Here is a 16,797-nt window from a genome sequence, read left to right as displayed (position 1 = left end):
ATAAATTTAATAAACATAGTTGAATATTTTTTTTAATCCCTTTAAATTATGATCTGGCCCCCCTAAATATTTTTCCTTGCTCCGTCCTTGCATATAAGGTCTAGGTTATCCAAATATCATGAATACGACTATTGGTGTTCTTTTAAGATGGGCCGAACATATGAACACAGCTTAGATACCTTTCTTTTCTTGACCCATTGCTGCTTCCGATCAATTACCGATTATTTCCAAAATCCTCGATTCTGCTGATTAACTTCGGAAAAGACAAGCGCCGAATACTTCCCGATTTTTTATGCCGATGTCTTGACGATTAAATTCCGAACAAATTGACGATTAATTCCATATTTTTGGCATTCCGATTAGCCGACGAGTTTTCCCAATCGCCGATTAAAAGGGGGGCCGCTCCAGATTTATTTACGATTATTTTGCGAGTAAAACTCCAAGTTTTTGCAATTGCCGATAATTTTGCATCTCTAGCCGATTAATTACTGCGTTCTAGCCGCCAACCTACAGATTATTTTGCAACAACCCAAAAAATTAACGAGGAATCACCAACCACCGCAGCCAATTAATTAATGTAATGACCGATTTTTATTTTTTTTTTATTAATATAGATATAAGGACTAGTTTGCGTGTATTTCGATTAATTTTACGGGTCCTAAAATTAATAATTATATAAATTTTTAGTAATTTTAAAATTTATAAGGCTCGAATAAATAATTTTAATAGAATAAATGTAGAAAAATTAGTTGAGTTGATAATGGCCTATTCTTGCTTGCACGTTTAAGGCATATATCAGCAAATAAATTCCACAATTTCTTGCTTTACCTGTGGTGAGCTGCTGCAAGTTAACCGCAAACCCTAGCCTTTTTTCAAATCGGTCCAGAAGAAGGGTTCACCAACTTTCATTTCTGCGCATAATTGATTTTCTTGGAGTCAACACTTCAATCTTTGACTAAGTTTTCTTTTCCATCACGTGATCTTTACTCGTCAGAATTGGCTCCATATAACTTGACTGTTCAAATAATGACTCGTGGGATTCCATGACCTTTGATCTCAATTGATTACTTTAAACACAGAGAGAGAAAGGATAAATCCAATATTGCCCGATCATCGACAACATATTGGTGGAGATAAGAAAGAAAACCTGTGCAATTCTGTGGATTAAAAGAATATATTCACAATCAAGCATATGATTTTGTGTTTCTTTAGTGGTTTTTTTGCTTAAAAATTCTTCAAAATAATTTACATTTTATTTTCTTACACATGAAAATATCAAAATTATTAGAAATTACCAAAAAAAAAAAAAAACACTAATATAATATTTTTTTTCAAGTAAAACATAGCTATAATACTCTCTCCCCTCTCCCAGCAATGACCTTAAAAAGAAATCTCAGATGCTTCCCTTTTGTTGCCAGGAAATGTGGGAGGGAAAAGCAAAGATGATTTGAGAAAGAACCTCGCTGCTGTTAGAAAGGACTGACAGAAGAGCCGGTGTTCTCTCCTGTACCAAGACTGTCCCTGCTGATGTACTGAGGAGTCCAACCAGATGTAATGGGAATAGTATCAGCTGAGCTAGCATCAACGTCGACGTTGCCAACGGCGGAAGGCCACACGAACGATGGTCTAAAGGGGGGTACGTGCGGCGGCGGCACTAATCCTGATATTATCTGAAAGATGGCCTGCGTTTTAGGCCTTTGGCTGGCAATAGGATGGGAGCATGCCAGTCCAAGCAGCAGCAGCCTCCTTGCTTCCTCAGCAACATAGTCACCGTTCAGCCTTTCATCCACAGCCTCTAGTATACGCCCTTCACGGTGTAGACTCCAAACCCAGTCCACCAAGAATTGGAAGCCTCCGATCTTGGTCCATGGACGCTGACCGCAAACTACCTCTAGAACTACAGCGCCGAAACCATAGACATCAGACTCGCGGGTGGCCTTGCCAGTGTGAAAGCATTCCGGTGCAATGTAGCCCATGGTTCCAGGCACTCCTTCTAGCTCAGCGTAGGACGTTTTCTCATTCTCCAAAGCGCGTGCCAGACCAAAATCACCTAACCGGGCATTGAACTCAGAATCCAGCATGATGTTACTGGCCTTGAGGTCACGATGCACCACCGTTTGATCATATTCATTGTGGAGGTAGTGCAGAGCTGATGCTACACCTGATATGATCTTGTACCTCAAGTTCCACTCTAGGATGACGTTACCCTCAAGTTCATGGAATAGGTGACTGTCCAAGCTCCCATTTGGCATGTAGTCATATACTAGAAGCAACATTCCACTCTTGTGGCACCAGCCTGGTTAATCAAAGTCAAGATTATTATTAGAAACCACTTTAAGACCCTCATTATGATGAAATATGAACATGGATTGAGCAGTAACGCTGCTGCACCGAACATTTAGAGCAAAATTGGCTGTGCAACCCATGAAAGAGACGTTCTACCATTTGTTTGGTCATGTATGAACACTAAGTTGTACCATTTCAGATTTCCAGTTACATACCACTCCATATTAGACTCTCCCACCGCATCTCACTTTCGAAAGCAAAATCTTCGGTTTCTTTTATTCCTCTTTTCCCAACAAAAGGATCAGATCATGTTCACATGAGCTTTTCTTTTCATGTTAGCAACATGATTGAATTAGATAGCTATCGACAGCTTTTTCTTTCTGAAGAGGGATCCACATGAAAAAAGAATGTGGAAAGAATATAAAAAGGGAAGGTGGAAGAGAAAAGAAAAGAAAAGAAACCAATGACCACAAATGATCAAAACAAAAGCAGAAAAGGTAATTACCAGGAGAAAGACCTGCTGCCAGCAATCAATACATGGATTTCTACTGTTGATAACTTTTTGTCATGTTTCCCTTGATTGAGCTTCATCAAAAGATTTATCAACAGCCCTATTGCTATAATGATGTTATGAAATTAACAATTGTATGCATATCCAACACGCAAAACGTTCAAAAAAACGTTGTTGGCATTTTCAACCCTTCCAAACTCTTCAACTAGGCACATGCCAAGTTGTGATATAACTTCCGGGACCATGCAAGTGCTAAGACTCCTTTGAACTTGCTACTGTAAAATATAACTTGTAATTACAAACCCTTGCTGTTATTCTCTTACCAAGCTATAGTTTCAAAGGAATTTAGTTTTTTTTTTTCACTTTCAAGAACGAAAAAATATCAAGCAGGACACAGAAAATGACATGACAAGCATGGACTTTGTATGGATACTAGGTAAAACGTAAAAGGAGAAACAGAGAGAGGTAGATGTGAAAAATAGCTAGAGAGAAGGAAACTTGCCAAGTAATCGGACAAGATGTTTATGGCGGAGACGGTTAATGATGGTAAGTTCAGACAGGAAATCATCCTGACCCTTGATGTTTTCTCTGGAGAATTTCTTTACTGCAATTTGAATGTTCTCTTTGGTCAGCAGACCTTTGTAGACCACACCAAAACCACCTTGACCAAGCTTATGCCTCTCATCGAAATTATTGGTCGCCTTCTTCAGATCGTTGAAAGGGAACTCCCTCGGCGTTCCAGGCAAGCTCTTAAGGGCACCTAACAGATTAGGGTCCGATGCTGCCTTCTTCTTGTGAAGATAGTAGAGCCAAGTCCCTACCCCAATCAGCAGCAACGAAAATAGAGCAACCCCAATTCCTACACTGATCTTCATCAGCTTCTTATTATCAACGCCACCAACCGAGTCATCAGACAGCATCTCTACTGTCAGGTTCCACCTGAGGACACAATTGAGCTGGAAATCTATTCCCGTGGATGCAGCAAAACCAAAGTAAGACTTCTCTCGGACAACGTCTTTGAGGTTAAGTTCTGCTGCCAGCGCCGGCGTGGCAGGCTTGGCCTTTCCTTCCTCTGCCATATACACTTCCATTTTCTTACTGTTCCCATCATAATGAACCCAAACCGTGTGATTCCTGCCACCAACAGGAGCAATTTCGATGCCTAAGTCGTCAAGGGAAACAGTCTTGAGAGAAATGACACTGTGGATGTTAAGGCCCATGTGGTTATCATCAGGATCAAATTCCTGCTTAACAGTATCAAGCTCAATGGCAACTATGCCATTCTCCGGATTGCGGTCTGTAGTGGAGTTGGTCAGACCGAGATACTGCCCGTCGCTGTTCTCCGGGAGTGCAAGGTCCGGGGCTATGAGAAATGCTAACCCTTCTCCGGGTTTGGAGTTGTTAACTCGAAAGATGTTAATAACAAACGAACTATTGAAAGAAGCCACCCTTACGCCGCCAGCCCCATCATCTTCCCATAGGATGAAGGACTTATTGAGCAATACACGACCAGACCGGTTTGCTAGAATGAAGTCTCCATTGATAGAATCAGGAGTGATCTGAAGGGCGTTGTTGTTGATCGTGGCAGGTCTTTCTACTTGGAATTTATCATAGTAGGTTTCGTTAAACGGGCCGTATTCTCCGTGGAATGGTTGCAGGTTTTGAGCTTGAGATAGGGCTAGAATTAGGAAAGAAACGATGGTAACAACACTTGCTTGAAGATCCATGAAAATGGTTTGCCTGCTGCGGCTTTGCTAGCTTTGCAGACCAACCAAGCCAAGAACAAAACTTTTGAGGCCAGCTGTATTGATTTTTAGTCTAGAAAACAGGAATGAGGTTCAATAATTTATCCATTTTTTTATTCCCTCTTTCTTTATCTATTGACCATGACTAAAACCCAATTGGTATACCCCATATCCTTCCTCTCCATGATTATCAAAAGCTACAATTTATGGATTTTTTTAAATCTATTTTTCATTTCTTAATTAGCAACAAAAAACTACCACCTCAGGGGTCCTTACCAATCAAATTCAGAGATAATTTTTTTTAAGATTAAAGTAGGTTTTTAAATTAATTTATGAATATCTCAATTAATTTCATGAATTATAAAGTTAATAATCATGTAAATTTTTAATAATTTTAATATTTATGAAACTCGAATTAATAATTTATAAAGAGTAAATCTAAGATCTGACTAAGTAAAAAATATTTTTTACGAGATAATTTTGATCAAATAACATGGAATCCTCCTTGCCTAATTACCCTAATCTCAAAAATGACAATTTCATTTGGTGCCACGCATTTTTTATTCTCTTTGTGACCTCTCTCTTCACAGATGATGAACCCGTATGTAATGGGAACAAAGCCAAGGCATGGCACGAGGCTTGTTGAACACACGACAAATCAAACTCAATACACAAATGTATTTTATTTTATTTTATTTTAATGTATTTTAATCCTACACTGAATTTCTTCCTGATTCGATTCCTTGTAGCTTCTGATTTAAATTAATTAACGAATTATGTTATTTAAAATGGATTTTTTTTCTTTCTAGAAGTGCATGTTAAGCTATAAGGTTGATGTCAAGCTTTTTTTTTAGTCAAATTCAACCTTGAAGATGTAATATTGGAGATAACATTTTAGATCAAAACGATAATCATGGAGTTGATTGATCTTGAGTTGAATCTGTACAGGACCACTCCAAATCTTAGAATTAGTATATTGAAGCCAGATGATAATACAATATAATCTTGATAAATTAATAATTTGTTTGGTTTCAAATATATTAATTAAATAATATCTCGGTTAATTAATAAATCTTTATAATTTCAAGGGTATTAATTGTATACTTATTCCTTAATAGTCTCTCTAAAACCTAAGAAAGAATTTTACAGATTATTTATAATAAAGTAAAGGTTGGAAAAAACTTGCGTTTGGAAGCTGACAGGTGATGGACACATGAATGGACATCATTTGGACCTTTTCATATAAAATGTTAAAAATGCTTTTCGTTTTTATACTTTTATTTCCTGGGAATTGATAGAAGAACATGTGATTTAAAAAAAAAAAAAAAAAGAGGATATAATTAAAAATTAGGCCTAGGCAGCTGGACCCTGTTGCAGTCCGACTTTGATTTCCGATGCTCTGTGCAGTTTTTCCGGTAACCTGAAGAATAGTAGCTGCTGGTAGAGCATTATGAATATTTCACGATGAATCTTTGCATGGAAGGTAAGGAAAACTTGGCCACTTGCATGAATAAGTAAGAAGTCCAAAACTAATTATTGTTTAGAGGTGTTATTGTGATTATTTTTTAAAATATTTTTTATTTAGAAATATATTATAATAATATTTTTTATTGTTTTAAAATTATTTTTAAAATAAACACATTAAAATGATATAAAAAACATTAAAAATTAAATTTTTTAAAAAAAATTTTGTAATACAAAAACATACAGGGCGTAAATAATTTGTGACCTAAAAATATTATTCCTTGGTGTTCTCTGAATCATCATGTTAGGACCTGCCTCCTTGAGCAATGAGTGCGTGAAATTCTCTCCAGTTTAGTTGCGGTTGACTCCTTTTCCTCTCTTTTCCTTGAATTTTGCATAAGGCTTTGCAAAATTTCACAACAATCATTGAATTTGTTTTCCTCAAAATTTTATCTTTATTTTTTAATTTAAATTAATTTATAAATTTATATTTTTTAATTTCATCCTTTGTCAAGTTTTTTATATGTTAGATTTTTTATGATTTCATTCTCCTTCATTATATTTACTTATTAGATTTTATTCTTATTTTTTAATTATTTTTTTACTCTAGCAAGTTTTTTAAATTGATATTATTTTACAATTATATCATTCAACATTAAATTGAGCTTTTTTATTAAGCTTGGGGTTAGGATTTAACGAGTTCCAAATTTGAGAGATTAATTCCAATTTAAAAGATTTCATCCGAGTTTATTTAAAAAAAAAAAACTCATGTTTTTTCTAATGGCCTAGATTGTTTTTACGTCTTTTTATTTAATTGTTTGTTGTTAGTTTTTTTTTTTAAAAATTAATTAAATTAATTGGATTGCTCATTATTTATTTTTAAAAATATATCGTCTAATATGTCAACATCTCCATTTTTTTTTCTTTTTTAAGGTAAAAAAATAATTTGGCATAACATATGCAACAAATTCTTTTTTTTTTTAATTAAATGGGCTTCATTATTGTATTATTATTATGCCAACCCGGTTTATTGAGTCTAGTGAGATCAATTACTCGAATTTTAATTTTTTTTTTCATTGTTATTGTCTGAGAATCATTTTTTAGTGTTAGAAATAATTTGGTCTGGCTAACGGTAGTGCACGAGCCACTTATTTAGATTTGTTTGAGTCACTTATTTGGTTTTTTTAAATATTTATTTATTTATTTATTTTTATTCTTTAATATTTTGTTTATTAAAATTTGGATTTTTAATTTATTTTGATTTGGATTTCTTGAGAATATCATGATTTTATGAGTTTGATTACAAGTTTCACATATTATGGTTAATTCGAGTGATATATTTCAATATATTTTTTTAAAAGATATATCATCTAATATATATATATATATATATATATATATATATATTATCTTCTTAATATCTTAAAAGCATTTCGTGCAATAGACACTAAATCTTTTATTTCACAATGTTCTTATATTTTTTTAAGGTTATTAAAGAATCATCGAACCCGCCGTGGCAGACAAAAATCTAGTTTTATATCTAAAATTATTATCATAATTTTGTTCATCATTTCTAATATATTTTTAATACCCGAAATTTATGTATACACGAAGGGGGTGGTATTGTTTGACTTCAATGATCTTTCAATAAAATCAAAATATTTTAGATTCAATTCATAATAAAATAATACAAAACAGACTAAAAAAAAGCAGAATTTTTTTTCCTTACATCACCGACCATCCGTCCGTGGATGAGTTAATCAATGGCAAAAAACAGGATGGATAGTAATTAACAGTCAGCAGAGACGAATAGAGAAGAACAAGTCCCCCATGATTTCTTTCTTCACGAACGAACCGGCCTGCCTGGCTGGATCCATCCGTCCGCCCACCACTTGGGCCCTTTTAGGTCAACCGAGTGCTGGAGAGAAATGGTTTTTAAGGTTTTTCACCGTGATTTGATTGTTAATACAAGTAGTAGATGGAAAAGTAAAGAAAAGTCGGAGCCCGTCTCTCCCATTTGTTCTTCAATACGGACAAACCATATAAGAAGCAGGCCATTATATAGGTTGTACTAGTACTAGCCCCTTAAATAAACCTTTACCTTCTTCTTTTTGCTTTTGCGTTGTCCGTCTTGTCATAAAAATATCAAACACACCAAACACCAACTGAAACATCTTCTCTCGGCTTGAAAGGTAAAATATTTCTTTCTTCCTCTCTATCTGCAACCCTTTTTTTTTTCTTATCTGTGTATATGTTATTGATGAGGAAGTCCTTTTTGTGAAATTCCTTTGTGGGTTTGATTTCAATTGAAAGGAGCAATTTTGACTGAAAAGGAGGGATCTTTTATTGTGGGTTCTGGGTGTTCTTGTGTTTTTCTTCTTCTTCTTCTTTTTTATGGGTGTTTGTTTTGATTTCATGTTGTATATTGTAAATTTTGATAATTTAAACTGTGGCTTTTGCGATTTACACTGGAAAGGTAATGGTTCTTGAAGCTTGTGAATTTTAGGTTTTGGAAATTGCTGTGAAGGGCAGTGATAATGGAAGTTAGACAGGAGTAGCCCCTTAGAAAGATTTAGGCTTAGATGTGTATGTTGACACAATAGTACTATAAAAATTGCAAATCTGAATGATTTTTTCTTCCATGAGTATGGGAGTTAGCTTTGAAGACGGAACAAGGGGTTATGTTTTCATATGGGTACTAAAATGAGAGTTTAGTAAATTAATCTCATCGATTTTCAGCTCGAAACAGGTGATATTTAATGTGAACTCTGGAAGGAAAGCAATTAGAAAGCTAAGATAGGTTAATGAGTGAGTGAGTTCTTATTTGGGTAAATCGAGCTAGTTTTCATGAATTGAGCGAGGGACTAGTTCATGAAAGAGACAAGGTCATCTGGATTGATGAGGTTAGTTTTTGAGTAATGCTTTCCTCTATGTTTTTCCCAGTATAATTATCACTTTCATAAGCAAATGAATTCAATACTGTTGATTTTATAGAAGCCCCTTTAAATGTTTATGGACGGTTCTTTTAGTGGCATAATCTACTATTTTGATACTTGTTTGATCTCTCCACGTATGGCCATGCAGTCTCGAAGCTTGCTTCAGCAGCATGCTATGTGTCTTTTTAACAAGTACGATAATTTATTTCTGAGATCTTGCAGAATTTGCTGATAAAGAAATGCAAAATCCAAGGATGGTGCCTTCATCTGAAATTCAAAATGCCAAGCCTCGTAAAAAGAAAGCTGGAGCCTCAAGAGCTTCCACGATTCAGTTGCAAGGTAATGATGTCAGAGAAATCAAACAAGTGCGGGTTCCTCCGTCTTTAAGACCAGGGCAGAAAGCCTTCAAAAAGAGCTCGAAGAAAGAAGGCTCTCCATTGTTCCAACAACCAGAGAGGTCGAACTCTGATTCGCTGCCAGATTCCTCTGCCCCAGTAGATGAATACCGGCATCTAAGACACAGGTATTTGTTGTTGGAGGAAGATAGCTTTTCTGTGGGAGGAGCTTTGAGCAAGGTTGAGGACGAGGTCAAGACCCTTGAAGACGAGAAATTCGCGTTGCTAGACCAGCTTGTTGTTTTAGAAGGTTTGATTGATCCTTCAAAAGTGCAGCCCAACGGGATCTAGTTACCTCCGTTTCAATGATATCACTGATAGGCGCACTTGTACATTATCGTCAGTGCATGGTTTCAGAGTTAATTGCCAGAGCATGTTCTTCTATCTGACTGGCCACATGGGTGGTTAATTTGCCAATGGCTGATGCTGAAAGACTACCATATAATTAGAACTGAATGGAGAAACAAGAATGAAATAGATGATATTCTATACTGCTGTGATTTCTGGAGTCTTTGATGACTAATCAAGTCAATACTTGGATTTGATCTGTTTTTAAGGCATTATGTCTGTGATGTGGATGTTCCTATCTTCCTGATTTAATTTATTAAGCCTTCATTATATATGGTGATTTCTCTTGAAGACCACGTAGTTTGGGAAAGAAGATTATGTTATTGCAGGCTGGTTCTAATGAGATAAGAGATGTTTGTTTGTGGTCGATCACCAGAGCAATGCAGCATGATAATCAGGACCATGATTGAATTACAAAACAGGAGTAAGAAGGTTGCCCTGTATTCACCTCCTTATAAAACATATTTAAGGCTATTTTATCCTTGCTGTCTAATTGTAATTTTTTTTTAAAATTCAAAAATAAATTTTTTAAAAATAAAAAAAATATTATTTTTAATATATTTTCAAAAAAAAAATATTATAAAAAAAACATTTATTACATTTCTAAACAGAATCTAAATGAGATCGCAAGAGGCTCATCGACAAAGCATCCTTGGAATGCACACATTACAAATATTATTCCCGATAAACTCTCTTATTTGGACTTTTATAGTTTATATATTTTTTTTAATTTCACATTTAAATTGCTAAACTGGAGGTCAATTTAGGTTAATTTGTTTAGAAAATGTGAGATTAAAAGACATGAAATTAAAATGAAAAATACGGAGGAAACGAGTGGCTTTAGATAAGTTTGGGTGAAATATTTATTTTAATCCCACACTTTTCCAATTATAATTATTCGGTTCTTTTAATTTTCAAAATTTAAAAACAAAAGTCAATTTTGATCCCTTTTTTTTTCTATCTCTAGTTTGAAAGAAAAAAGAAGAAGTGGCCTAGGTTTTAGTGATAGAGAAAGAAATTCATCGTTTATACCAATTAAGGACACGAAAAGGAATGATTTTATTTTGGTTTAAATGGATTCTTTTTTATGGAGAGAGATTATCCTAGGTGTTTTTTTCCCTGTGAATCTAAGTCCGCAAATAATTTTGGTTTCTAGTTGATTGTGGGTTTTCAGGCCATTTTTTGAGTTATTCAATAATATAAATATATTTTACAAGGTGTTTGGAGTTTTTTTTTTTTTTTTTAAATAAGGTTGAAAATGAGTTTTTTTTTTTTCCTGGAACATCACAACTTAATTTTCAAGCGACCAGAGGTTACCAAAATCTGGATATGGTAGGTGATGCATCGTTTGCCTTAGTGAGGCATGAGATGCATCGCTTGCTATTTTTCTTCAAATATTTTGTTGATTTTTAATTTTATAAGTGTTTATATTTAGTTCAAGACCTGAATTATGAATTTGACTGGTTAAATTTAATTAAATAGAAATTGAGTTTCATAATTTATTTCAGTTGTATAAATAGTTCTCGATTTATTTAATTAAATGCATACATGAATCTTTTGATTTATATTTGAAATTTTTTTATGTTAAAAAACATGTAAAAAATGTTATCATATTAAAAAAAAAAAAAAAAACCAGTGAAGATCGGGTCAAATAACTAGTTTCGTTCAAAGTGGTCAGGATTGAGGTGATTCCCAGCAAAATCACTCAGATGGTCAGGTTGGTACTGTAAAAAGAAGGGAACGGAAAAGCAGTGAATAGCCTTATCTTTCTGGAAAATCAAAGACCTGGAATGAATGCCAAGAGGCAGGACTTGCTAAGCCGCCAATGCAATGGGAATTGAACAGATTCGTCTATCACTCTGTTTTACTTCAGTTACTTTTCCTATTAATTTTCACACAGAAAAGGTTCAATTCCAAAGCTCCTGGAAGCCAAGCCAGCACTGTTCAAACTAGAAATTCTCAACTGTTATCAGTCATCAGGAATTACAAGATAACTATCACATGCCAATCTGATTAGGGTTCAATGCTATGTTGAAGGTTACATTGATAGGCCAAAGAAAATACACTAGAGAGACAGAAAAACAGTAAATAAATATATAAAAAGAGCCAAAATTTGACTTTGTGCTTGTGTATTCCATTTTATGTGGCCTGCTTAACAATCTTATCAATCATTCAATTGCTGCATGATCCAAGTTTGTTATAGTAAGGGCCTGTGGACTTGTGAACTCAAATATATTTCTGCAACTGTATTTGTGGAGGGTTGTCAGGATCTCCAGATTCCTAAGCTGATATGTACAAACTAAGCCAGGTTATCTCATCAAGCCCTTGGGGAAGGGTGCAGCCTGGACAACTAGGGGGCTGGTGACCCGTGCTTCTCCACTCGTCCATGTCAAAAAACCAAATGCATAGCCCTTTGATGGAGCAGCCACCTTGAAATTCACCTTGAATTTGATCTTCTGGCCATATCTGTTGAAGATTAGTTGCTTTGGCACAACAGTAACATTGATTCCCACAGGATTAGACACTACAGCTTTGTAAACACTTCTTGGTTTCCCAACATTTGTCACAGTTCGAGTAACTGAGAAGCTGTCTTTAAGATTTGGAACAGTGATGGAAGGATAATTCAGGCTAGAAGCTGTTGTAAATGTCTGATCACATGTGCTGTTATCTCTTGTGACCAGACGTAGTGATTTCTCATCATAACCAATTGAACAGAGAAAGGCCTTATAATCTTTTGGATGGGCATCATAGATGAGGCCAGGATCAAGGACTCTTGCAGGGTCGACAAATCCTGATCCATAATCAAATGAATTGGCCCTTCTTCCTTCAGGATCCACTCTGATGGGTTCGTCGTTCTTATCCAGGATAGTAGCTGCATTTTCACCATTTGAAATCAGATTCATGTTTAGAAAGTTCTCGAAAAAAGACTATTTTTTCCACTTCATCAATCTCACCTAGAGACCTTGAACGGGAAACATCAAGTTGATTATCAGAATGTTGGTATGATAAACTCACCAGTCGTCATGATTGCAGACTTGATAGCAGATGGAGACCACGATGGATGGACTGCTTTGACCAAGGTAGCAATTCCTGTTACGTGTGGGCATGACATGGAAGTACCGGAAAGAATGTTAAATTGCATTCTCCCAGCTACTGGAGACCAGGCTGCAAGGATGTTCAGTCCAGGAGCTGCAACATCAGGCTACAAAGCGGTAGGATCACAAGGAAAGACAAAAAAACTTAGATTAATCATATATGAATCACGAAACAAGTTGAAAGAAATAATTTAAAAATGCCAGTAGGTATTCTCAAAAATGTTACCTTCAAAATTTCAGGGGTCAGGGAATTGGGTCCTTTGGAAGAAAATGAGGCAATACGGGGTGCTGGTTGAGAACCCAAAACTGTCTTTGCTCGGGAAATTCTTGACATTGGTTTGCTGTTCACAATCAGAGTACCATGAATCAGAAAATTGGAGAAACTTGAAAGCTAAAACACCCAGTCTCCATACTGATGAGGCAAAAAAACAAACCGTGTGTTGTTTATGTAGGATAGGATCTCCCTTCCTATCTCTTTTCCCACAATAGCTGAAGGAATGACAAAAGGGATGGCAACATCTTTATCTGCCTCATCAATAAGAACCATTCCAACTCCTCCAGCTTCTTTCACCACCTTGCTCTTTGCGAGCTTAGACTCACTTGAACCCTCAGCAATTCGACAGACAAGAACTTTGCCTCTGGCTATGGTACTGTTTAAAGAACTATCCAAACAATAACTACAGGAACAAGCGGGAGAATGAAAAATAAGTTAGATTTCTCCCATGCATTGAAGTATAAATTTCACTCACTTTCAAGTACCTGTTACATCACCTGGATTGATAAGGTGTGAAATATCCTGCATTGGCTTCAGAGGCAGAGATGATCCTTGCAGTGGCATTCATTCCAAAGAGACTCAGACTTTCCCCCTAATTTTCAGGATTGAGAACTATTAAGGCTCTGCCATTTACTGCAAAGATTTTTCAATAAATGGAGAAATATTTTTACCGTGAATTTTGTGTCATTTCCTAAAACAATATCAGATGCAAAATCCCTATCCATTGAACTAGCACCAACCGTAATCATCCATGGGGCTAGGTTGGTTGCAGAACCACGGTCCCCTGCATTTCCAACTGAAGCAACTACTAATACTCCATGACTAGCAGCATGGAATGAACCAATGGAGATAGCATCCTTAAAATAATCTCCCTGGGGAGCATCAGGACCCAAGGACACGGACAAGAGATGGACCCCATCTCTGATTGCATCATCAAAGGCAGCCAGCAAGTCAACATCATAGCAACCTGAGTCCCAACAAGTCTTGTATACTGCAATTCTAGCCATTGGTGCACCACCTCTGGCCCCTCCAGCTGCCAACCCCTTATAATTCACATTTGTAACATAACGACCAGCAGCTGTCGAGGCTGTGTGACTGCCATGACCAGAGCTGTCCCTTGGAGATCGGAATGACACTATCCTGGCAGAATCTTCTTCAGCTTCATAGCCACTCATATAGTATCTTGCTCCAATCACTTTCCTATCAGTAAATTTAGATCCCTCACTAATAAATTAATGTCCACGGAACCAATCATTGAATAAATTATTTAGCATGAATAAACCTGTTGCAAGATGAAGAATTGAATGCTTCTCCCGGTTCGCACTCCCCCCTCCATATGGCTGGCACCGGAGGCATATTAGCATCACTAAAACTTGGAGATTCAGGCCAAATTCCTGATCATAAGAATCAATCCAATTTTTTTTAAATAAATTATATGCAACCAACTCAATGCCACACAAATGATCAAAGCATGAACAGTTACAGACGGTGCACTAATTTATAAATGTTATCTAAATCTAGAGTCAAACACAACGCTGAAATGGAGGAGTTCAAGAATTCCTTGAGCTATAAACAAGCAAAGATGGAATTTCAGAATGAATCTCTAATATCAAGGACATCATTCAGCAAAAAGAAGGTATGTCAAGAAAATGTCTGCACATGCAGAAGCATTTAATCAAAACACACGGGCTCATGGGTATTCAATCAAGAATTAGCACAAAGGGAAACTAGTTTTAATTTTTGAAGGCAAACAGTTCATTCACCAGTATCGATAAAACCAATGATAACATTGACTTGGTTCTTGGTTGAATGCCCTGGTATCTCCATGGTCTCTTCACCCAGTAGCCCCATGAAATCCCATGAACGAGTGGTGTGCAACTTCCTTTTCAAATTGGGAAACACAGAGACTACTCCAGGCATCTCTGTCCAGAAAAACCAAAATGTTATTGTAAATCTCATTTTCATTCCAAAACAAAGCAATAAATTGCAGAAAAGTTACGAACTTACGAGCAATCTGAGAAGCTTGCTCATCAGTCAACTTAGCAGCAAAACCTCTGAAGCCATGTCTATAGCTATAAAGGTGAGAGGCCTGTGCTTGCTCGATACTGTCAACAGAAAACCACATTAAACCAGTAGATTAAGAAAAAAAAAAAAAAAAAAAGAGAGAGAGGCAAAGCAACAAATGACATGAAAGTAATAAAAATGGCACAAAGGTTTTACCTTCCTCCATGAACAGAAGCAAGCATAAGATGATTTTGGCTCAAAACATCATCTGGGTCATCCCCAGTTTTGCTTCCCATATAAACCACATAAACCTACAAATTCAAGAAACAAAACAAAACATCAAATAAAACCCACTTAGAAACCAGCGAGAGAAAACACATTTCATATCAAGAATCAACACAAACCTTAGAAGAAAAACAAATACCAACTTGTGCTCCAAAAACAACAAGAAACAGACAGAAAATGCAACACCATCTCGTAGAAGCCATCAACACAACGAGTATATGCCACCACTACTAGTTCTTGAAACAAGGAATAGTTGGTGGGGTGTATATATAAGAGCCAGCAAACAAGGAGGGAGAAAGACGAATAATAATTAACGAAAAAGAAGAAACAGAAAGTGGGCAAGGGAGAGAATGTTCACACTTCACAAGAATGCAATGTAGTCCACCATCTTATATAATATATATGCGTGAGACAAAAAAAAATAAAAAAATAAAGCTTTGAAGACAAAAACACCGATATAACGTGAAAATATCGAGTACAGTGTATACCAACATTGGTGACCCATTTTGTGAATGGGGACATTGAAGATGTGAGAGGAAAGATGAAAACAAATTTGTCCATAAATGCATGATAAAAATGCTTAGCACATATATATATATATATGAACTTCTCATCAATTCTCTATTTCGCATGTGAACCTTCTAAATTCAACCAAATCGAAAAGATTAATTTACTTTTAACATAAGGGGAAGGTCCCGAAGATATCACTAGTGATCCATGACTAGAGAAATTATAATAATATTTAGTCAACTTGAATGAAAACAAAATCAAATCTATGTTATTTCAACTTAATTTAAAAAAAAAAAGATGGGAAAAATAATTTATTAAACTATGTCATTTTTTTTTAAAATTAAAATGATATTGATTTATGTCGACTCATGTTAACTCATCCAATTTATAACCCGAGTTGAGTTTTATAACTATAATATTTATGTTTCTCTATAATCTATATAGATATTAAAATTAAATGGATGCTCAAAATATAAACATTTTATATTCACATTTTATCAACAAAAAAAAATTGTGCCAAGAGAAATTTTTTTTTGCCCCAATTAAAAGTTTTGGTTAAATAATCAGACCATTCAATTAATTATCTTAAATTAGTTGTCTAAACCATTTGTAACTCCAAGATATATTTTGTACCAACTACTTTGATTTATAATTTTTATCTCTTCAAAAATATTTTATTTGGATCCCTTCATTGGAACTAACCAATTTTAAGGGTATTGTTTTCATTTTTTTTTTCATTGTAATGATCATATTATTTTCGGACCGATTTTATACATTGATATTATTTTTTTCAAAATTTTAAACTCACTACCTATGTAAGAAATTTTAAAGTGAACAAGCATAAACTATCAATACTTATTTAATATGAGAGATGGTATTAAGAGGAGAGAAACGAGAAATAGAATTAAAATGATAATTTTTTAGTAGTTAAGAATATTATTATT

General features: G+C 35.2%; 2 protein-coding genes and 1 non-coding gene across 5 annotated transcripts; 1 reads left to right on the top strand and 2 right to left on the bottom strand.

Annotated features, from left to right (window-relative positions):
• Positions 1-1,136: 1,136 nt before the first annotated feature.
• LOC118040735 (probable L-type lectin-domain containing receptor kinase S.5) lies at positions 1,137-4,647 on the bottom strand. The gene is made up of 2 exons (XM_035047750.2): positions 3,300-4,647; positions 1,137-2,296 (listed from the first exon to the last, which is right to left on the bottom strand). The coding sequence occupies exons 1-2, from the start codon at positions 4,522-4,524 to the stop codon at positions 1,470-1,472; spliced, it is 2,052 nt and encodes a 683-aa protein (XP_034903641.1). The 5' UTR covers positions 4,525-4,647; the 3' UTR covers positions 1,137-1,469.
• Positions 4,648-7,451: 2,804 nt separating this feature from the next.
• Positions 7,452-9,285, top strand: LOC118040734 (uncharacterized). Its single transcript, XR_012171305.1, has 2 exons — positions 7,452-8,198; positions 8,756-9,285. It is a non-coding gene; the product is annotated as an uncharacterized protein (transcript).
• Positions 9,286-11,668: 2,383 nt separating this feature from the next.
• On the bottom strand, positions 11,669-15,718 carry LOC118040733 (subtilisin-like serine-protease S). Of its 3 annotated transcripts, none has more exons than XM_035047747.2 (11): positions 15,463-15,718; positions 15,275-15,369; positions 15,062-15,159; positions 14,818-14,976; positions 14,337-14,448; positions 13,726-14,254; positions 13,552-13,646; positions 13,215-13,457; positions 13,007-13,121; positions 12,701-12,887; positions 11,669-12,557 (listed from the first exon to the last, which is right to left on the bottom strand). In XM_035047747.2, the coding sequence occupies exons 1-11, from the start codon at positions 15,544-15,546 to the stop codon at positions 11,995-11,997; spliced, it is 2,280 nt and encodes a 759-aa protein (XP_034903638.1). In that variant the 5' UTR covers positions 15,547-15,718; the 3' UTR covers positions 11,669-11,994. The 3 variants fall into 3 exon arrangements, with proteins under 3 accessions (XP_034903638.1, XP_034903639.1, XP_073268462.1); XM_035047748.2 differs by having other exon boundaries at positions 15,487-15,718; XM_073412361.1 differs by having other exon boundaries at positions 15,483-15,696.
• Positions 15,719-16,797: the final 1,079 nt, after the last annotated feature.

Source organism: Populus alba, chromosome 11 (genome assembly GCF_005239225.2).
Source record: "Populus alba chromosome 11, ASM523922v2, whole genome shotgun sequence".
Taxonomy (NCBI): domain Eukaryota; kingdom Viridiplantae; phylum Streptophyta; class Magnoliopsida; order Malpighiales; family Salicaceae; genus Populus; species Populus alba.
The sequence above is the reverse complement of the archived record's forward strand: the minus strand, read 5'-3'. Positions and strand labels throughout refer to the sequence as shown.